General features: G+C 40.0%; 1 protein-coding gene across 2 annotated transcripts; it reads right to left on the reverse strand.

Moving 5' to 3' along the window:
- Positions 1 to 3: 3 nt before the first annotated feature.
- Positions 4 to 23,131, reverse strand: npdc1a (neural proliferation, differentiation and control, 1a). 2 transcript variants are annotated; one of them, XM_034123374.1, is made up of 9 exons: positions 22,829 to 23,131; positions 10,875 to 11,024; positions 3,726 to 3,845; positions 3,367 to 3,576; positions 2,899 to 2,965; positions 1,701 to 1,794; positions 1,502 to 1,581; positions 1,241 to 1,340; positions 4 to 1,077 (listed from the first exon to the last, which is right to left on the reverse strand). In XM_034123374.1, the coding sequence occupies exons 1-9, from the start codon at positions 22,932 to 22,934 to the stop codon at positions 1,006 to 1,008; spliced, it is 999 nt and encodes a 332-aa protein (XP_033979265.1). In that variant the 5' UTR covers positions 22,935 to 23,131; the 3' UTR covers positions 4 to 1,005. The 2 variants fall into 2 exon arrangements, with proteins under 2 accessions (XP_033979265.1, XP_033979266.1); XM_034123375.1 differs by having other exon boundaries at positions 3,726 to 3,842; positions 22,829 to 23,130.
- Between the last annotated feature and the right edge of the window lie 597 nt (positions 23,132 to 23,728).

Here is a 23,728-nt window from a genome sequence, read left to right on the forward strand (position 1 = left end):
AAGTTATTTTCACATGTGGTAAAAACTTTTAATTCCAATCCTTTGTCTGCATGTACAAATATCTATAAAAAGTGAACACATTCACTCGTTTTTGTATATTTTGCAGCACAGAGTAAACTTGGGACCGACAAGAGGACAGAGAGGAAAGAGGGACGATACAAGATAGTGATATTTACCACCTACACATCCATCAGTATAGTCCGTCACCAACATTTCATTCAAGTGCTCATAAATCACTTTTAGTGTACATTCCTCCTCCAGCTACAGGATGCATACATACGGGAGGGCCCAATAACTTTTCAAAGCATTGCCATGATTCAAACACGGTACAGTCAAACCATGCGACAGACATCATCAAGTACTTCATTTTCATATATATATATTTTTCTATAATCTTAAAATATTTATGCGTAGCTTATAAGACAAGGAATAAAATGAGCAACACCAACGTTAACATTTTTAATGCTCAACCTTGTGTTGCATTTGGGAGTTTTTACAGGAGGTATCACACAGATCTGATTTGAAACTTTGTATCTGTTGGGAATGTGGTTTAGCCACTAGCTATGCATGACAAAACAAAGGGAGGGCACCTGTTTCCCGGCGTATGCATGTGTATCAGTGTGTTATACACATGTCTGCTGTTGTAAGACATTCTTTGGAAATAGCTGCAGAAATGAAGGAAAGTAACCAAAATGAAAGGGAAAATCTTAACTTAAGAGATTAACATTTAAACAATTTAATACGGACTCTGAAAACCTTATGTTAAAAGAAAGGAAAGCTCCAAATCAGGGAAAGAAATAAATTAACAAGGAACCCAACATATATTTGTAATATTATAACATGATATAGTAAAGGGCCAACAAGAAAACAATCCTTTTTATCACCTCCTCTGACAGGAAACCTTCAAATCTATGCATGCAGTGTGAGATCAAGTGGTTTCTTCCCCAGAACTGGTGTGTGCCTGTGTGTATATTTATCTATGTGTGTGCGTAAAGGGTTCAGCATTCACTTGTGATTTTCCGGGAAATGTAAATTCGAGTCATCAAACAGAGGGTTCTTCACTTCCATTTCTCCAGTCTGTCAAGGAGGGAAGAGAAAAATTGATATTTAGTCAATAAATCAGAAAGGATTGGTTTTGTGTGTAGTGTGGTGTGGTGAGTGGTTTTTGTGTGTGGTGTGTGTGTGTGTGTGTATGTGTATGTGTATGTGTATGTGTATGTGTGTGTGTGTGTCTACCTACCGGTGCAAGTCCAGGGCACTCGTATACTGTGAAGTCTCCTCCCACTTCTTCCTCATCTGATGTGACCTCGGTGTCAACGGTTTTCTGTTCAGGTTTGTTACTGCAAGACAGGGGGAAAACACAGTTAAGATAAAGAATAGCGGAAAAATATCAGAGGATGTGGTTGAACATTTGAAATCCGCATTAATACACGAGAGACATGAAAAAGAGGAAAGGAAGGAGGTGTCAGCGAGAGTGAAGAAAAAGACCAAAGAAACGTACTTTCCCATTGAGAGCATCTGCTGTTTTTGATGTTGGTAGTGATACATCTGAGCATTTTGGGCCAGATTCTTATCTCCCATCTGAGGAGACAACAGAAGGAGGAAGTTTGATAACAGAAGTTGCAGTGCACAATCATATCTGGCTATTATGCAGAAAAAGGAAGCGAGCTGTAACAATAGGTGAAGGAAGAGTCACTTACCGAGGAGCCGTTGGCTGGGGGGGCAGGCAAGCTCGTCCCTCCTCTGAAAGCCGGGTAGTCGACCTTCTGAGCCAGGTGCGATTCTTTCTGCAACCTGTGGGGGGCAACGTGAATCTGAGTCTCCTGTAATAATGATGGCCGTTTCCTGCCTCTGGCATGAAAACAACATCCTGTCATCTAAGCTCGCAGATCTTATCATACTTGAAGACCAAATTAAAGTGTGATTTTAGGTGTAAAAAAGGGTTATAAATAGGTATAAAACAAGAAGAGACATTGACTGAGAAACACACAAGTACATCCAAATTATAACTTGTCTACTAAATTGATTACCAAAAAATAAAGTTTGGTTTTGTGTTTTAAAACAAAAAGCATACATTAACGTCATGCTTTTTTAATAACTAATATTATGGGCCTAGTCTCAATTTGGATACCTCCGTTGGTACAATTGTTATGTAGTACACGGTGTACACCAGTGGTTCTCAACTGGGAACCAGAAGGAGACTTTAGGGAGTTCAAGGGAGCCCCTAGACAAATGAGGAATAGTACATGTTTACTATTACTTCACTATAGAAGTGAGGCAATGTGAGTCATAGGAGAGACTTCGGATCCTAGGTTTCACTTCCTTCACGATTATCTCCTCACCTGTAGTAGACATATACTGGATTTGTAATCTTATCTAAAAAACGTAATCTTTTTATATGGCGGCCCCTGCAGGAAAATCATAAAATGGTCGTTTGTAAACTAATGTTGTTAATTCAAGCGTCTTTGACATGAATAAGGTTGAACAACGTCATAGTGCACAATGTACTAACTTCATTTTGACAGGTTTGTGTTTTCTCAAATACAACAAGGATGTCCTACACTTACCAGAAATAGCAATTACACTATTTGCCCACTTCCTCTTTTTTAAATGGCAAACTGCAACCAGACAGAGCATTACTGCTAACATCTGACGGTAAATTTCCCCCACCAAAATATCTGTAGGTCTTTACAGATTACCATCCACCCCTATTATCGCGATGTTGCCATGTCGGCGACCATTGAAGGTGAAAACTTCAGGATACTCATGTTGCAATGCGATTGGCCATAATCCGTGTGAATGCACTAACTGTTTGAAATCCAAATACCGAGTGTAAGTGCAGAAGAATATGTATGTTCGTATGTATTTCATTCAGTGTAGAGGTTTTTTCAGACTTACTTGACGTAACAGACGGTTGCCAGGACCACTGCCACAGAGCCCACCGCCACACACAGCGAAATCATGACTGCAGGTTGATTAAAAAAATAAGAAAAACAGAACATGTTAAGGAGCAAATAATGAGTGTTTGAGTCAGATGAGACATTTTCTTATGGGTGCTATAGATCATTTTATCTCTATCTAATTTTCTCATTATGAGTTGTAATGAATTGAGATGCATCTTAAAAGCAATAAACACATTAGGATGAAAATGACTAACCCCTCTGTTGGGATAAAAGCCGAAAGGGATTCAATCTTGCTTCCAAATATCCATGCAGCATAATGACCCACATTTTAAGCTAATGGACTGCATTTCTACCCTTTTTTGTTTATTTTAATATACTGTAGCAGCAATGGATTATTTACCCACAGGCTTTCACTTTCTCAGAGCATTAAAGCCTTCTGAGGACATAAACAAATCATACTCACTGACTATAAACTTGTCATGTTTGGATGCTGGCACAGCGATAGGACCAGCTCGACCCGGTTCTCCGGAAACACGAGGCTGGTGGGTCGGGGGTTCAGGGAGAGCAGAAACTGTGGGGCGGGGGTCTGTACTGTTGTCATTCTGGCTTTTCAGTTTGGGTTTGGTGACACCTGGTTTGGTTATTTTATCATCTTTCTGGGAGGTGACGGCAGCTGGAAAGAGCGGGTACACAAAAAGAGACCGCGTTAAAACCAAAAGGCGTTGAGAGGAAACATGGGTGGGGTTAACTGTCAATCAGAGGACATGTGTGAACTTGGTAATATAATATTAGTAATATTGTTTTTTTTAAGATTGCTCTTACCAGGATGTTTGCTTGTGTGGTGTCTTTCTGTCTTGATCTCAGTCACTTCCTGTTTTTCGATGACTGAGTGAAGGAAATCGATCTCTTCATCGAGGTCGGGGTAGAATGCCACTTTACCTACCGAAAGGACAAGACATATTAAACATAAAATACTACATAAAAATAAATAGGCAATTATTTTACATGAATCAATGTATTTTTCTTCTAAGAGCATTGTATTCTATGTCTGGATCTGCCAGTGGGTCGTCACGGTTAACAATAGGCGTAATAATATACCTCCATTACAGGAGGGACTTATTGTTTCCTACAATTAGGTGTTAAAACATATATGTGAGTATATCTCTGTTCTGCAATTTTCTAAAATTAGATAAGAAAAATCTGCATAGTATAACGGATATCAGCAAAAATCAAAAATGGTGGATCCTCATTTCAGTATATTCTTCTATTCATTAACTTTCATTGATTTTGAATCATTGGTCTATAAAATCTAAGAAAACGTTGATATAGTATTAATTTAATGATCACATTAGACAAAGAACAGAAGCACAAGCTCACAGCTGATAAAACTGGAACAGGGGACTATTTGGCATCTTTACATTTAGTCGCAATTTCGCAATCTCAGTCTTCTTAATCAGCTCTTATATTCCTAGATGTTAGACCTCATGACCCATAACCTTGAGGTTGGGCATTCTTAATCCTGGAAAACATTATTCTTTCACAACTTATCAATGTTCATGACGAGTAATGTGTAACTATTGTGGTAAGAAAGGCAAAGACAGAGAGCTCATGCATATGGTTTAGGCGTGTATACATGTGTTTCTCAGCGTCTTGCCTCTGAAGCGATGAACAGGGAGTGTGCTCATGTGTGTTGTTTGTTTGTGGACGAGTAAAAAAGGAGACAATACTAAACTGTTGTTAACAGCCCCTCAGGCCAGACAGTGAGCCACATTCCTGCAGCCCTGCCGAGGCGTCCGGGGCGACCAGGGCCGAGAGTGTGTGTGTGGCCGGGGGAGGAAGCACCGCAGGGGGCCCAGCAATCAGCCAAACATTGGCCTCACTGGGCTTTAGTTGCTACATTCACAAAAGACCCCATAGCTCCCTGCTAATGGTGGTAATCAAAGTGCTATTTCCCTCTATAAAGTTACCCTGCAATATATCACATATCGAATCAAGGCCCGTGTCGTGGCTGATCTTAAACACATGCTGCTATGTGGAATAAAGGCATTTTAATACTGCACCAATGCTACAGTGTGCCATGGACTTCTTTTCTTTTTTTAAAGGACACTTGAATTCAGTTTTTGTGACATTATTTCACCTCTGTGATGAGCCCTTCATACTTTAATTACAGAGAAATTAAATTAAAGGTATTTTCACTCAAACCTGGAGAGAAGGGAAGTTATGTAAAAATAAGTTGTGGATAAAATAAGTTCAAACAAGGTTCTGCAGTTTGAGGAAATTTGACTTTTAAGTGAATTTAACAACTTAAAATCTAATTGTTATAGTAATGAATTCAAGGCCTTTGAATACTTTTGAAGGATTCTCGGGATACCGATGCAGAAAGATAAATGATCAGCGTTGTCACACATTGTTTTAAACCACCTACATTACATTAATGATTACAGTTTCACTTTTGCTCCAGAAGGCCGGCCATCTGGCTGAGCTAATGTGTATGATATGACATGCCAGCACTTTCACTGCCTGCTTTGTTATCAGCTTACCCCCCTCCACTAATGGTCATTTAGTGCACTCCATAGCAGGTGTCTGTGGAGGCAGGATGCACCATCTGTACTTTGCAGGTGGTTGGGAGCTCCAACCGTGCCAGTGGGCTCACCAGTGGCACGTGGCAATACAGCTTATTTTAGGGATTTAAAAAAAGAGTAGGTAAGATATGTAGAGGTCGGTCTCAAAAAAAAAATTGTGAATTGATTTTAAATCAGCAAGGACATGGTGAAAAAAGAATTACCATTATTTATTCATGTGGAAAACCCCAGGACCCCTAGCTAAGCAGTAGCTGATAAATCACCTAAAAAGGTGGTGATTGTGTGTGGTTTGTCACACACTGACAAAGCACGCACACCTCTTCTTGTGTAAGCGAGATTTGTCACCGGGTTGATAATGACCAATAACCTCTGGAGAGGCACCCAGGGGGCTGCTGGGTACAACAAACAAACACTAAACAGCTCAACAGGAATCGAGGTTCACACACATCTGTGCTGTTACTTTTCCCACTTAAAAAAATAGTCACATTTCTTCCTCCCCCAAAACACAAGCTTGCACACACACAAACACACAAACTCACATACACATTCTCTCCATGAGTTTCACAATACCTTGTCAATTTGTTTCAAACTTTTAGGAAATTTCAAAAAAATAGTAATGTCACCATACAATATATCCTAAAACTTAAAAACACCATTAAGTGACAGATGCAATATAAACCAGTCAAAACGATTATCTTTTTTCTTTTATATGATTAATGTTTTGTCAATCAAATAATGACTTAAATGCTACAAAAAATACTTATTTAACTCTTTGATGCAGCTGTAGATGTTAGAAGTGAAAGGACAGGGTGTAATGGCGCGTTTCCACTACAGCGCGGAGCACGGTTTAAGAGGGCTGTGACGTCAGCGGCCCGTTTTTGGTTGCGTTTCCACTTGGCCTAGTATCGGCCGGCGGGTCCTAATTCACAGTTTTTCTGGCCTCATAAAATCGTGGGTCTAGGGCCAGAGACAACGAGGCTGAGTCGGGCTGAGTATGCTAAACTAATCACAGTGCCTCTGCCTCAGTGAGCCGTGCTGTGAGAGATTATTGATTTGTACTCAGTGTGTCCTGCTGCCCTCTAGTGGTAAATGTAATACATGTACTACATAGCTGAAGAGACAAAAAGAGACTAGGCGTTGATGAAGAGACAAAAAGAGAGACTAAGCTGTTTATTCTCCTCCTCTCTAAAAGCACATAGTCTTGATAGTTGAAAAATATTTATATACATTTTTATAGAGTGTTTCATATTTGTATAGGAATTTAGCTTTATTTTATATCTTCATTTTTGTACTTATTTAAAAATGTCATTTTCTCTTACTGTTTTAAATGTACCTATACACCGAATCAAATTCTTTGTACATGTATTTATGTGTTTTGATTTATGTGTTTTGTCCACAGCGTTTGGATAAAAGGTCTAAAAAACGGATAAAGGGAAACAAAAAGGTCACAGATTAAACAGAAACTCTTATCTTCTTTATTAGTTGGTCTGTTTTTGGAATGAGGAAGAAGTGCATAGTTGCCACTTTATCTAACGTTGTTAAGGTTACAGCAGAGAGTCCCCCTCCCACCTGCCATAAAAAGTTAGTCACAGCTGACTGCAGAGCTTTGAGTAAATACAGTAAATGTGTTAACATTTTCTAACCTTCAGTAAACAGTTCCACAGGTATTTCATTCATTGTTCCAAAGAGGAACAGTGGTAAAATGGTGGGAGCGACATTAACAACCGTGAATCTGTATATAATCTGTAACTTTTAGATACAACAGTTGTAATATGAAATGCTGGTACCCTTCATTTAAACATGCAGCATGTCTTGCAGGCAATTCGTTTACTGAAAGTGTGTAATGTTTATTTAATATTTAGTAAGCTAAAACTGAAGTTTGGCCGTCCATTAGATTAGTGTTCTAACATCATGTTGACAAAGTAAATGCTGCAGGATACCTTCTCATGTTTCCACTCGTTAAACAACTAAAATTACTTTTTTTTGTATCTCGGTTCTCACCGTTTTTTTACCCCTCGATCACTTAATATAAAAATACATATACAACACGAATACAAAAAACGAGAACAAAAAGTCCAATTAAATTTGCCGCATGGAGTCAGCCATGCCTTTAGCACATACACTATTTAACTGCGTGTTAGGAATACATACCATTTACAGGCTATTTGTGCGGCTTCCAAACAAAGAACATGGCTTGGAGGTATAGGCTCCTGTGTGTTTACCAATGGCAGCACACGCCTCCATGTCAAACACAAGCAGGTCCTTCTTCCAATACAAAGTGCTGCACACCTCACCAGGGAGCACTTTCATCCTCTCTGAGCCGAGTATGTGAAATATTAGACATTTCTGAGTCCTGACAGAGATGATCAACACCGGAACAACCTTGACCAACAGGTGCAAGGCCGAGGAATAATAAAAGTTCATGACAGAAGTGCTGATATAACAATTTTAAATTCAAGATATGTGAATAGGGGCTTGCCATTTAGAGAAGAGGAATTTAGAGTGAAAAATGTTGCTTTACAGCACAAAAATAAACCCTGTCATCACTGACTATTTACTAAAGTAATGCTGTCGTATCTCTAAATATATAAATATAATTAAAAAAGCCAGTATTTATTTTATTCCTTTGAAGATAACTGCAGTTAATAAGCAACACTTGTTCATATTCTTGTGAATGTGCAAGTCTTTAATGTATGATAATTAAACTATATAAAATGTCAAATGGATAAAACATCTTACAATCTTGAAATAACACTTAATTTGACCACTTAACCTTTGTTTTTGGATGGTGGTTGATGCAGATCTACTAAGCACTTGCCTATTTTACAAGTACTGGCTGCTAAAATGTGCTAATTGTGTTCCCTGTTAGAAGGTTAAGCAGCCTTGCAGCAGTAGCTATAGTAACATAACACACTCCTCTCTACAGCCAGAGAATAGAGAGTTCTGGGTGAATGAAGATGACTGCAGTATCCTGGTTCAGCCTCTCTTCAGTCTGCTTTATTCTTAAGGACATACCGGTAGTTGCAATCTGCTGCAGACATTGAATTATGTCTTTCTTTCTGGCACACATTACATTTTAGCGTCTGATTTTGTCTAAAAAATGTATTTCTCTGTGATATTATTGTGATGATTCTGCAGGAAAAAATACATCTAACCTCTCTTGCAGAGCCAGCGATTCTGCTTGGTAATTTAATTGGAAGAACAATTTGATTCATTATCTGACGCAAACGGTGCTTGCTGACAAATCACAGGTTTAGTTACGAGTGCATAACTGTGTGAGTGAGCGAAAGAAAAGAAAACGAAGGACAATTATCTGACTTGTACCAGGGGAGCGGGGGAAATCGTGCGTCAGTTGTTTGGTCCTGAAAACACAGCCATTATATTTCCTCTGACGTCATAAAAGACTTACTTTAGAGGTGTAATTTATTTGTGTTGTGGAATGATGCCAGCTAGTGCAATCTTTATTGTGTTTTGCTGCATTCATATGTGACAAACCAATAAGTGGTGTATTTATCAGAGTGAAATGACAGTAACTTCATCTGTTCATTTATCCTGTGTGTGTGTGTGTGTGTGTGTGTGTGTGTGTGTGTGTGTGAAAAAGAGACAGAGTTGATATGTTGTTCGGGTCACTGGGTTCTGTGGTGTGTCAGGGGTTTATGTAACTGCGGGGGGGCTTATCTGAGGCGTCCTATGATGTGCTGGATTCACATCACCACACAAACAACAGCATCACACATACGATTCAAAGTCCTAATACTAACAGCTGATTTCATCATCATACGAGTGGGCTCCAGTAAAAAGAAGCATCCTCTCTTCTTCATGATAGACTTTTCTCTCCGATACACACTCATCCCCTTCTCGTGTTTGCTTGATTCTGCCGCCAATCATTTGAGCCAAGTTCGTATCCTCCCCTGCCGCAGACCCATCTAAATTATTAATCCTGCAGACACACATGCCCACTTCCCACTGATAGACACACACATTTGTGCACAGGCAAGCATGTGCTCTCAAATAAACACGAGACGCTTCAGTTTCTCTTGGATTTCTGCAGCGTGGTCTGTGTTTGCAAGCAGTGCGATTCCATGGAAATCGGAAAAACAAGATTGACTTTCATTGAATTACATTAGATTCAGTGATGGAGGCGAGAGAGAGAGAGAGAGAGAGAGAGAGAGAGATGGGGAGAGAGAGAGAGATGGGGAGAGAGAGATGGAGAGAGAGGAGAGAGAGGGAGAGAGAGTGAGAAGAGAGAGAGAGAGAGAGAGGCATGTCGTCTAAGTGATTAAAGCCGTCAGTGCGGGGGCTGGGCATGTGTCGCAGACGCAGCAGGGGCAGGACGGATTTAATAACAGAGGATCAGACTGCACCAAATCTACCACAATGTAGTGAGAAGAGAACGGGACAAAAAAAGAGTGAATTGGAGGAGATACACAAGATACTGAGAGGGAGGAGGAATAAAGACATCAAACTAAGATTGAAGGGAGGAGAAGCAAAGCAGAGAATCAATAGTAACAGAGAAAGAGGTGGAGAGGCAGGGAGATGTGGGCAACAGGATACAAAGATCAACTGGAAATAAAACAGACAGAACACAGAATGAAAGTGGAGTGAACCAGAGAAATACTGGCTTTCTAAAGAGGACATATTATGCTCTTTTTGAGGTTCATATTTGTATTGTGAGCCTCTACTGTGACATGTTTACATGCTTTAATGTTCAAAAAGCTCCTTATTTCCCTCAGACTGCCTGTGCTGCAGCACCTCTTTTCACCCTCTGTCTGAAACCAGAGCCGAGTCTGCTCTGATTGGTTAGCTGGTCAGCTCTGTTGTGTTTGGTCAACCGCTAAGAGATATCCTGCCCCTTAGCCAATTACTTACAATGTGTGGGAACGCGAGCCAATAGAAGCGTGAGTGTTACATAGTGATTTCACTATGTAACTGCAGTAAACAAAGGAGTCCCATTTGAGGTGATTCTGGTGGATTTTAGTCTTTGCAGACCATTTACATGCACCAAAATCTATATAAACACACTACAGGAAAGGGGAAACACAAGAACGCAAAATAGGGCCCCTTTAAAACCCAACAGGTTATCTTAGTACAATTGAGGTTGAAGATTTGAATGTGCTTCTCAGATCAGATTCCACATGAAATATATTGACATTTCATTTTCATGGAAAATTTATGTTTTGGCTGTTTTCTTGACTATTGTCTTTTTCGTTGTCTGTTAATCTTATTGTTTGTAAGGTGACCATTTGTCTGGGTCTGGAATTTATATTATGTAACATTTCTGCTAGGTAACATTGAGTGTGTAACCTTTATGTCTCATGAAATATTGCTGATGAAATCATAGCTGCGGCCTCTGTGAAGTGAAAATGGGAAATGTTTATATATTCCTTACCCTGCTTATGGTGCCTCTTCTTCACCTCGCAGCTTCCCTCCTCGTTCTCCTCCAATGGAGCGAGGCAGGGGCCACATCGGGAGGAGCCCGGCCTGCAGAAATGGCGTCCGTCTTTGGCACAGTCTAAATGGCGAGGGCATTTACTGCTAACTGAGAGAGAAGGAGAGAGAACAACAGTGTATTAGTATCCCGACTGTGATGCAGAAATTATGCTTTTAATGAGGCAGTTAAATAGCAGTCTATATGCGAAACAGAGTACTATTAAAATGCTCTCAATAGGAGATGCTTCAACTTCATTACACACACTCCTTTCATGAGTGGATGTGTCAGCTCTTCTGCTCCATTCACAGATGAGACATCTGCCCTCGAACTGAGCGTCTGCTGACGTCAGAAAAACGTCATGGAGTTTCTGAAAATACTATTATTATTATTATTGTTCGTTGTGACTTCATCACAGCTTACTAACGGTCGAGGTTACCCAGATAGGACACGGATGTTAGGCGAGTCAGAAACACTCATTATGATTTTTTTTCTGCATATGTGATGATCCCCACCTGTTTGCCAATATTAAAAAAACGTAAAGAGTGATAGACAGCTGCTCTCATACAGATCTGCCCGTAATCAGGTTAGATAATCACTCGGCCTGATTACTGCCTGTCTGAAACAAAAACAGTGCTCGAACACACACACAATGGGATACACACACTGGAAGAAGTGGGTTGCAGAACCACAGCAGGTGTGTTTCTCAGCAGAGGGCAGGTGGAGCAGCGGGGAGCTATCGGAGCGGATAATGAGCGCGGCAGTTCTGCACAGCGGGCAGGCTAAAGGTGAACGGCACAGCGGGGGGGGGGTGATACTGACATAACAGACACACATGATATAAGGGCGGTGAGAGGAGATGGACCTGGTGTTTGTGAGGGTCGCAAAATGTCAAGGTTGTTCAAGTCAATAGGTGTTATAAAAAAACCTGTTTGTAAAAAAAACGGTTTGAGATAGTCACACATTTGCGGTAGTGAGACAGAGCCTTTTTTCACAATATATAATGACCTCGCTAAAGGGGAAGGTAAGGTTTTTTGCCTCGGTCTGTCCGACTACGGAAAATCTACTGACCTATTTTTTTATACCTAACTATGCTTTACTTTCATAAACATTGGAAGCATTTTTGCTGCTTTCTTGTAGTGTAGTGTGTCTGTCTCACATGAACGTCCATTTTGTTTCCATTTTATGATTTGAAACTCATCAACACACCAAAATTTAGAGAAAAGACTTACCAACTCTGAGGTATAATCATTTAGGTATTCAAGTTATCGTCTGAAATGAGCCTACTTTTCATAACACTTCATGTGTTTATTAAAACCTCTGCCATGTGGCTTTGATGAATAAGAACTTAGTACGGTGAGATGACATACAAATATTGAAGACCCTCTTTGTTTTTACTGTTTTGCAACAGACTCTTTCCTCAATAATATTGTTTCAATTGCTTCATAACAGAGGAGAATTATAAATGACAAAAGATCGCTGAGGGGGGAATCTGAAAGACCTCCATGGCAACAAAGCCTGTGACATCAGAGGCCTGTACTACGAAGCTGGTTCAACCTAACCTGGATATGTTTGAGTTAGCCGGTTGGCCCAATCCAAAACATACGCGCTGGCGCTAAATTGTACTACGACGCTGGTTATCAAGTGGATCGCTCAAGCCGCCGTGTCCTATCTAGTTAGGTGCGCGTTCACATGAAAGGGGTGGTATTTGGAGCATTCGACCAATCTCAAACACGGACAAGCGTACTGACAGCGCAGCGTCATACTTCCTGAATGAAAAGTGAACTTTAATATTAGTCAAATATGAAGAAGTTAAACTTTAAACATCCATGACTTAAACACTTTATCCAGGATAAAAGCCACATAGCTGCACCTGCAAGGTGAATACAGCTGGTAAAAGAAAAAGCGTTTGAATGCGTACATTAACAGGTTTATGAAATCACTGCCCCGTCCAAGACACGAGTGGATCTGACTTTAATTAGGAGAATTTGACTCGAGTGTTTCGTCAACTTAATGTGTTGCTTAAAATAATACTTCTGCATACAGTATGTGACACTGTGAGTGTTGCACGGCCAGATACGGCTCAAGAAGCTGACTCAAATAAGGAAATATATGATACATTATGATGTGATATGATATGAATGATAATGGGACACATCGACGTCTGCACTCACAGTGCCGCGGACTGTACTTAATGTTACTCTGATCCGGTTACTTATGTCGTGGCAGATATTTAAGTAAGCTTTCTTAACGCTAATGTTATAATAGTCAGATTGCTCTGAAGATGGGAGGGGATATTCTATTAATTTTCACGTTCACACAGTCAGTTGATTTTGGCCGGCCGTCTTTCCTGCAACGGCAGTTTTTCTGTATTTCCTCTATCCTGTAATATGAATTGATCGCTTTAAACTCCGCACACGGAGCTCTGATTGGTCAGCAGGCGGTGCTTTCACTGAGTTGATCTCTTAGCCTGCCACCTAACCTGCTCCGGAGCAGGTTTGCCGCTCAGCATAAGTTACCATGGAAATCTAGCTTGCTAAAAAGAGAACCAGCGTCATAGGACCGGAAAGCCCGAGATTTCCCTGAAGTCAGCCGGCTAAGCGAAAACCCAGCTTCGTAGTACAGGCCTCAGGACAGCTGTATTGAAGGAGCACATATGCAGATGGGGAGTGTTTCAGAGATGAAGAGCAGATAGGGAAGACCGGCAATAGCATTCAGTATTTTTATCCAAAATAAAAGATGAAAACGAGTTTGTTTAAATTGCTTCTTCTTGCACATACCCTACTACTTCTGTCGCTGTGTCTGACTCGTCATATGGGATGCTACACTATCTTTATCATTTAAGCATTTTGATTTGATTTTGCATGTCATAGTCCATTTTTGACACAGTCATTCTAAGATAAACCAATATATTTCCTTGTATAGGTTACTGAAAAACATATAACTGAATTATTCTGAACCTCCACGTCATCAAATCTGACAAAAGTCCCTTAAACCCATTTTTGAACTGAAATTCTATAATAAAAAGAAATAGGAAAGAAAAGTAAGAAATATGAAGGAAATTCTCCATCTTTCAACAACATACCAAAAGGTTGGAAACACCACAAAGAGTAAAACAAAGACATGCCTACACATCTCTACAGCATCGCATCAGAGAGGTGGAAACACGTCTTCTCAGATCACTGATGCTCTGCCTCAGGGAGGGAGCGGTAGAGTGACGCATGTGTAATCTGAGACGCTTTGTTTGTTGTTCACGTCGAAGACACAGGAAGAGCCGTAGTATGGGGATGTTTGTGATACATCTGTAGCTAAGGGTTTGTTCAAGGTTGTATTTATGGATAGAAAACTTTGCAGATATTGCCACAAAACCAACCTGCAGGTAGACGACTCCCAGAGAGTCTTTAATCGCTGGTTTTATTTGGAGTCACGCTCTGTCTTCCCACGGCTTGGCAACACCGCTGTCACTGCGACGTTTAATTGCTGCCACATCCCTGTCAGTGCGACCTGCTCACGTGGCGAGCCCCCTCATTCCTGATTTCATCAAAGATTGTTCACCCTCTTAATTGTTTTCTCTCCTCTCCCTCCCTTGATCGTCATGGCTTCTATTTTTAAATGCCACGAGGCCTCTCTTTTAATTTCCCTGCAGGTATTGTCTGATCTTTTCACATGTTTATATTGACTTCTTTCAACCCCCATGACCCTCAGAAAGAAAGACAAAATGTCACTGGGAATAGAATAGTGAGTGGAATGGTATTAAGGGTTGGGATTTAACATAGCATGGGTTAGGGTTAGGGTTAAGTGTATGCAAGACTTCATGAAAGAAATCCCAGATTCACTCACATCCAAAATATGATGTCTCCAGGTTTGGCCTTTTATTCTTCTGTAAGCTCCTGTATTCTGTCCGTTATTTCTTTAATACTGCCCAAATGGTTGGGGTCAGCAAAGACATTTATCAGACATCTCTGTTCCGAACTATTTACTCCATACCAAGCCAAGGTTTAGGACACTGGATGTCAAACCTCCTTTCATCGACATCCAACCTCACTCATGAGTCATGTCGTCAAATCATTCCGACGTCAATTTTCTTTTCTTTTTACGACTATTGGATCTGCTATTTGAGGATCAAGGGTTGGCCATAGATCAGGTACAGATGACTGGATTCATGTCACAGATCAGATATGTTGCTGCACATGTGGCGCCTCACAAAGAAGTCAACAGTGGAAACATTGACTTAAAGCACCGTTAGGGTGCGGACGAAAGGTCAAAACAAGTAGTCAAAACGACCCGTGTAGGTGTGGACTAAGCCTTAGAATTAATATGTTTAAATTGGGGTATACGTGTGCCTTTGATTAGGAAATAAATGTTGACTTATTTTGTTTTCATACTTATGTTATTCAGTATTCAAGATATTACAAGTGCAACGTTTAAAGTGCAGACTGGCCTTGGCAGGGTGAGAAGTTCTATGCAAAGAAGCACAGATATTAATGTATTACTCTCTGCATTATGAGGTGATTTCATTTTCAAAGTTAAAGCAACATAAACATATGCCTGAATAAAACGAGAGCATATTGAGATATGTCTGCAATAATGTAGAAATAAACCATTGCCAGAGACTGAATCATGTGCTGTGTTTGCCCGGAGCCCACGTTCACAAAAAGACCATTTGCAAATCCTGGCCCATAAATGAATCACTGTTGTCTATGAAGAAAGGGGAAGAGGCATTACATCCCTAAAGCCAGAAATCAATGTCCTTTCAAAAAATCTTTATTATTTAAAGCTAGCATCTTCTCACCTCTGGTATGCATCACATTGGAAGTTAATATGGTGGAACCTACTGCAGTAACATGAATGCACATTATTATTTTCCTCACACACACACACCCATACACAAACGGGCTGTTTGTGTGTTTCATTATGATTGCGTGGCATGGCAACGGTGAGAAAAAGAGTGTGAGAGAAGGCGAAGCGAGTGTGAAAACTGGAAAGCTCCAACAGCTGCCTGAAAACCTTCTTCTTCTTCCACCAGTAAATGTAATCATTATTATTAATTTACCAAACTCAGATACATAATGGCCCTTTATTCCAAACGCAGCAGAATCCTTGAAGATGCTCATCATGATAATTACACTACAAAGAAGATCAAATCTATTTAGCAGCCTGACAAAGGAGCCGCAGAAGTGAATGTCAAGTCTCCATAGGAGGCCGGCCTTGCACCAACATGCCTCCCACACAGTGCTGGAGCTAATTAGAGATTTCAATCATGGAGGCAGAGGAAGAGAAACACAAAACAGGAGAAAGGCAGGAAGATAGAGATGGGAAAGATGCGTTCCTGCTGCACAACAGGTCGTTCGGTATTAGCAAAGACATGGGAGGTGTGGAGAAAAACATTATGTAGCTAAGGGGACTCAGAAAGTAGTCCTTGGAACGAGTGAAACAATTACTTTTTTTTAACCATCTGCTGCTGCTGTTGCCAGAAAGAACTGAGAGAAACAGAGGCGTTCTCACAAAGCCTGGTAAACACCTACACTCGCAAAAAAGTGCACACTCGCATGTCACGGTTAACAAGCTGTTCGGCAGATAAAGTGCAGAATATTTCATCCAATCTTTAATTGTGTATGTGATTTTGAGAGGAAGTTGGAAATCGGTATGCCAGGAGGTCATACAGCCCCATTGTGTGTGCTTCCTGACCCTCTGATAGCAGACAGGAAGTAAGACAAGCACTCCATATCAAGAGCTCTTCAGTTGATATGCAACCGCACTGTTTATTTCCACATGGATAAAGTGTGTGATTGTGCATTCAAGTGTGTGTGCTGCTTATTGTGTGACCTTGCTGCCTCGTTTGAGTTTATGCAACATGACTCGCTGGTAAATGACAAAAACAAACAAATGCCGGGCAGCCTGTTTAACTTCTTTGTTTTCATCAGAAGGGCACTGCTGAGGGAGTTAGGATTAGGCCGCATGACGGGAAGAATGCAGGCAATGAAACCGTATAAATGAGTCATTGCCAGAAACTGATTATACAGTGGTCAAGCCTCATCTACGCCATCCAAGTTTGCAGATATGGGATTTGTTGAACAGAAATGCTATTTAAAACAGAAATAAAGATTCAGTGTAGAATAGCATTTTTTGCTTCAATGTGATTGATGGTATCATGGTATTTTAAGAGTCCTTTAAATCAAATTCGTAATGGGTTAGCCGAAAAATATATACCATGACAAAAATAACAATGAATTCATTACTGGGCACATCACAACCGGAATTTAATAATACACACAATCCATATTTAAGGTTCAGTTAAATTGAAAGAAGGCATTAAATAACACAAATATTTATATATATAGAACAACAAGTGTGTGATCCTAAAATTAGCTTTATGATAGGAAAGGACATCTGTTTGCAACTCACATATATCATATCAATATTCCAATTACTGTATATAGACTATTCTGCACATTTCTATCATTCTGTTTCCATTATATTCTATTTTATTTTACTATTTTATCTGTTATATTGTGTTGCACTGTTGGAAGAGCCTGTGACCTAAGATTTTCATAGTCATAACTACACTGTAGCTATGCACACATGACAATAAAAGCCTTGAAACTTGAAACTTGAAATGACACCTGAAGACAAAGAAAGGCCACATATTTGTGCCCACTATGCAACTTCCTCAAAGAACAATTTATTATAACCAGAAATATTTTTTCACACATTTCTTACACCTGTGAAAAGTTCCTTTGCGTAGCAGAAAACATTTCTGATCAGAAAATTGCCCACAATCTTTAACAACGTTGCGGAAAAAGCTGCCCGATAGCTCTACCTCTTACGAATATAGTGGAAACGAAAACCTGAAATAGATGACTAAACATGTGAAAACTGCCAACTTTAGGAGATTCAGCATAAATGTGTAACGTGGGTGTTTGGTTCCCACCATTATCTGATGCAGTGACTCCTACATGTGACACTTTTTGCCACGCTTTGTGGAAAATGGGGCATGAATTAGCACCTGTTCAGAGCGCAGACACGTCATAATGCCGAAGCAGGAAATAAAGCGGTGGTAAGTAGAGGCTAAGGTTAAAAGGAAGTGAAACACAAAAAATAAAATAAAATAAATTTCACTCTCAAATCGAATTCAAGTTTGTTTTCCATCTCTCGTTGTGCAGTCTTATCTCTCCCTGCGTCTGTCATTCGTCTTTTCTGTTGCAGTAATTTCTGTCATGTCAGACAATGACGAGTCTAACCCATTTACACAGGGGATAATTACCCTGTCATCATCGTTAGAGTGTAGCAGAGCAGCACACCCCGCAGCAACCCAAACAAAGGCTGAAGGATTTATACAATGGCAGCAAGTATCTGGCAAATGAAAGCTCCCTGATTTAGGCTCTCCTAATTCTTCTTCTGATTCTTTTATCATCATCATGGTTATTTCTTTGGCCAGTCCAGTTGTTAGAATAGTATGCAATGCAACAATTACATTACCCCAAAACGGAATGATGCCGATTGCGTTCAAAATGAGTTTAATAGATAATCACATTTTGTTGTTATCAAAAGCATTTGCTATATCTAAAACAGACAGATTTCTGGGTATGACTACGGAAGAGGTTTTAGCACTAATATTATGATGTTTCCATTTAATTCAGGTTACACAGACACTCTCGTTCTTGGTAAGGATGTGGCTCGACACAGATGTAACCTGTGCTACATAACCCCTGACATAGAAAATGTTCTGTGCATTTCCATCACAGACAAGTCTTAATATAACATCATAACTGTTGCTACAACATTTACAGCTGTTGTCATTGGCCTAGTTTCCCCCTAAACAAGCCTAAACTATGAGCAAAAGGTTCTTTCTATCTGTGAAATACTTTGCAGATATTCTCTTGTATTGTTTTTTATTTATTTATTTTTTATAAGTGTGTATTCCTTTTTTTGGGTTGCTTTGCAGTGCAGGCATGTTGTGTCAATGGTCGAATAGCACTATGGTCTTCCTATTTATTGAACTAGACTTTTGCCGTGACGGTCTCATTTGTAGAACAGCCAATAGTAACGCCCTTTCTCTGAAATGATCTATGATTAGCTAAAGTCTCTCTAAACGGGCTAGATTTTCTAAAGCCTTAAAATAGACCCAACAAGAGGTGCAGAAGTTTCGTTTTTTCTTCAGACCAATTGAATTACAATATGCTAATAGGTTGTTTTGAGTTTTTTGTGAAACATGACACCACCCCGTGAAACAAATGCCTATTCCATCTTTAAGGTTAATGGCAGTACTCAAACTGAAGCAGCCTACCTAGAGGGTTTCATTCCAGCCTAACTGTGCTGACTCTGGCTTGATCAAATGTCTAAAAGGCGCTCTGTAAGTTGATTAATTGTGGCTTATTTCCTGGAGAAGTCTGGTAGCCGACTGTAGGCTCTTAATGAAGAAGCCCAGGGTGGAGTGAAGGAAAGTAAGAAAAACAATAGGAGAGAAAGGGAGAGGGAGAGCATGTTTTAAGATGCCACTACAGCAAAGCTTTGGCAAACCGCTTATTTTTCAGACCTCCAATTGAGACAACAAGGACCACAATGAGGCAGATCAATAATATCTTTCCTGGCTGTTGCGTAGTGTCAGTGTAATGGTTACCAACGTATAATTGGATGGTCTTTCTCCCTTTCTCTCACGGAGGAGAGCTGGAAAGGTCAAATCCCCTCAAAGACCACACAAGCTGCAAATTAGATCCATTTGAAGCCAGAGGGAGGAGTATTTTTAAGCTTTAAACTGCATTTACTAAATTACTTCCTGGAAGAACTGACTTCACATATAATATTAATCGAACCAAGGTTAAAAAAGGGAAAAAGATAAAGATTTGAAAATGTCCAATGAGAACATTTAAGAGGTAGTATTATTATTAGTATCCTTGAACTATAGAAATGTAATTTTACTGATTCCCTTTAACTGAAAACATACGTAAACTTCGATTTAATCTTGAGTCATATGAGGATAAAAATCCTTACTTATAAACCCTGTCATCGCCTCAGTGAGCTTTATGTCACAAGGCAGTGTGTGTGTGTGTGTCCTTTTCCCCTGACTTTTCACTGCCCTCACTCTCCACTACCACGTTGGCAGATGAATAATTTTGCCGCAGGGTAAGGAAAGGTGAAAAACACTGCAGCTGGTGGCTGTGTGTGTGTGTGTGTGTGTGTGTGTGTGTGTGTGTGTGTGTGTGTGTGTGTGTGTGTGTGTGTGTGTGTGTGTGTGTGTGTGTGTGTGTGTGTGTGTGTGTGTGTGTAAAGGTATTAATAGTTAAAGATTAATCCTGGAAAAAGAAAAGGCCAGAGGCAGCGACTCTGAATAAATTATCTCATCAGATCTATGTGAACGACAAACCTGGCATTTAAACGTGGCAGCACAACAATGCTGAATTGGAACATTGAGAAGTAAAGATGCCATTTCTAAAAGGAAAGGTGATAGAGAGCAGCAAGCACATGCAAAAAAAATCAGTGGAAAAAGTGACTTTTCTGCTGCTTATTCACCTTGCCCCCACTTACCAAGAATCACACAACAAATTCTGGATGTTAAGATCATTCTGTCTCTTTGCCAGTAGACTAGACAACATTTATGTCATTACTTCCATCCCAAGAACCAAATGTTCTGTAAAAGTGTTCTCTGACATATTTACACATGATGTGTCAACACTTGCTGAATCAACCATCTCATTACTATGCACTCCATGCTGTTGTCACACTCCAGCAAATCCCCCATGAAACATGACTCACTGTAAATACTGAATGTGCTTTTTGGCGGTTCTGGAAATGTTTCCAATGTATTCAACACTCTTGAATAAAGCACCATACTCAATACAAATGCCTGCGATAAAATTCCTGTTTACCCTTCTTTGTGACTTATTCTCCAACGTCACATAGGTGGGTAAAAATGTGTTATTTCGCCTTGTCTTGTTACTCATACTCAAACAATAGCCCACATACTGACACACTGTCACACATTGTTATATAGAAGCTGCGTTCGAATCTAACAGGTGTTGAAAACTCTAGAAAGATCCTTTCACTAGTGATGACACCAAACATTATACTCTTTTCTGGAGACGAGACACACTGGAGGCAGCAGTGTATTGACAGCTTTGTCTGTCTCCATCTCAAATTCTGACACTGAAAACGTCTTTATGTCACCAAATTATCTTTTTCACAACAGTTAGGTTTTTCAGCATTTGAGTGAGGATGTTTACTATTGGCATTGGTTGAATTTTGATGCAAAGCGAAAAATGACCAGACTTCTTACCGGAGGAAAACAATGCAGACACTGCGTCACATCCTCTCTGCACAAGCAAAATGAAGAGGCAGTACATGTGTTTCTGTGTGAGTGTTTATGTGTGCGCCCCTCAGATAAAGGTTTAAGATTACATGTGAGTCCAGCTGTTGGTTCTCCCACAGGGATTCTGTGTTAAAAGCTCAGAAGCAGATTATCTCCCCTGCAAACACCACACACACACACACACACACACACACACACACACACACACACACACACACACACACACACACACACACACACACACACACACACACACACACACACACACACCACACAACACACACACACACACACAACACACACACACACACACACACACACACACACACACACAACACCACACACACACACCACACACACACACACACACACACACACACACACACACCACACACACACACACACACAGACACACACACACACACACACACACACACACACACACACACACACACACACACACACACACACACACACACACACACACACACACACACACACACACACACACACACACACACACACACACACACACACACACACACACACACACACACACACACACACACACACACACCTTTGATTCATTGTTTGTTTTCCAAAATGCCAGAAAATGTTGTTTCAATTTGTGATTTCCTCTGGTTTAAAGAATATAATAGTATATCTTTGGGTTTGGACTGACAAAACAAGACATTTAAATACATCACCTTGGTTTTTGAAAGTAGGGATGGACATGTTTCACAATATCCTGACATTTTAGAGATTAATTGAGAAGGGTACTCTGTAGATTATTCAATATTTAAAACAATCCTCTGCTGGAGCCGTGCTTCCATCATATTCTAAAAAGTGCTAAAGACATTTATTCAATTGCGAAGAGATTTACTAAATTAATTCCTTGTTTCTTTTACAGATGTTATAGTTACAGTTTAAATATAATCAAAGTACAGACAGCTGCTTTCTTTTCCCCAATCCTAGCGAAATGATTTGGATTGTGTGACTGCAGCTCAGATTTTTGAAAATGTCACAAAGTAATTTCACTGTGATAGAAGTTAAGCTGATAAATGATTTACTGGTTAAGAACTAATTAATGGCGATTATGAACACATGAATACACTGTTTAAAAAGCAGCTTTATCTATCACAATCTACAAATATGGCTGTGTCCACATTCAGGATACATTAGTGTAAAAATATGTGAGCATATAAGGAAATGACTCACTTTACAAGAAAGGGAATTTGTATTTTTTGTTAACCCTTGTTTTTCCTTGTGCTTTTCCCTCACTCACCTGACCTGTACAAAATCTGAACTCATGTTATGTCCAATACTATCAAACCACTATATGTACTACAAAACCAACACCATAAACAACAATAAAAATAAAAAGTCAGAAAAACACACGTGTCTTACAAAACTACTCGGTGAATTAAAACAAAAACTACTATTACAAAAACACTATTTAGATAAAAACAAGCCTCTGTCTTGCTTTTTGTCACGACCTGATAAATTGACTTAAGATGCCCCATTGATGCCCCATTTGTTTATAAGAAGACTGAATAAGCTAACACAACCAAAGGTAATAGTGTTTTTGTCGTGTTCGTTGTGTGTTTACCTGGCGGGCTAGCACTGACGGGGGCTACACAGAGGAGCACCGCGGCGAGCAGCAGCAGCGAGGCCTGGCGCAGGCGTCCGTTCCTCGGGCTGGAGAGCAGCAGCATCTTGGGGGTCTTCTCGGGGACGGAGAGCCGTAGACGGAGACGCAGTTCGTTGTCATTCCTCCATCACTCCTGTTTTACGTGTGTATGTTTTTCAGCGTGAAGGACTCACAGAGATGTACCGAGCAGGTGTAACCGGGACGCAGTCTGTGACACACTGCGCACTGTAATCCGTGGCGGGTCTAAAGATAGCGGAGCTTCCCGCGAGGAGGGTGGGTGTGTATGTGTGCTTGTGTGTGCGTGAGTTTGACATGCTGCCTTCAAGGCCTCCTTGTAAACTCCGGAATAACAACAGTACATAGACTGATTACCTGGCAGACATGTGTGTTTTCTTTTTAAATAGCCTCTGTTATAAGCATTCGTGCATATTCTTGACATGTATACATAGGACAAAGCTTCAAATATAACACTGTTTCCCCGATAATATGTAGCCTAAGTGAAATCTGGACATTTTAGATTTCTTTAGGGAATTTAAGCTATTTATTAAATACATACATTTGATTTGATTTACTGTATATTCTTATTGGCTGATAGGGAATACAGTGATGCTCAGAAGTCGCCAATGTATCCTAATAAATGCCTCTGATATTCCTAGTATAATCAGTTCTGAATCTGGCTCCAGAAGGATTTTCAGTCAAATTCCAATTACCAAATGTAATTGAAAATGCTTGAAGAAATGCTTGAAGTCTAAAATGTGTTTAATAGATGTACATTTACCTAAAGTAAAAACAAATGCTTCTGGGCTTAAATGTTTCAAAATACCACCCACAAGCTGTTTGATGAACACATCATTTGAA

Source organism: Trematomus bernacchii, unplaced genomic scaffold, assembly GCF_902827165.1.
Source record: "Trematomus bernacchii unplaced genomic scaffold, fTreBer1.1, whole genome shotgun sequence".
Taxonomy (NCBI): Eukaryota; Metazoa; Chordata; class Actinopteri; order Perciformes; family Nototheniidae; genus Trematomus; species Trematomus bernacchii.

Bases quoted from the DNA above. Each gene is read 5' to 3' on its own strand.
- npdc1a (XM_034123374.1), bottom strand. From the start codon at position 22,934: ATGCTGCTGCTCTCCAGCCCGAGGAACGGACGCCTGCGCCAGGCCTCG. The intron at 3,846-10,874 runs GTAAGGAATATA...TTGTCCTTTCGG, and splicing joins GAAGAGGCACCATAAGCAGG to TAGGTAAAGTGGCATTCTAC. The intron at 2,966-3,366 runs GTGAGTATGATT...ATCAACCTGCAG, and splicing joins ACATGACAAGTTTATAGTCA to TCATGATTTCGCTGTGTGTG.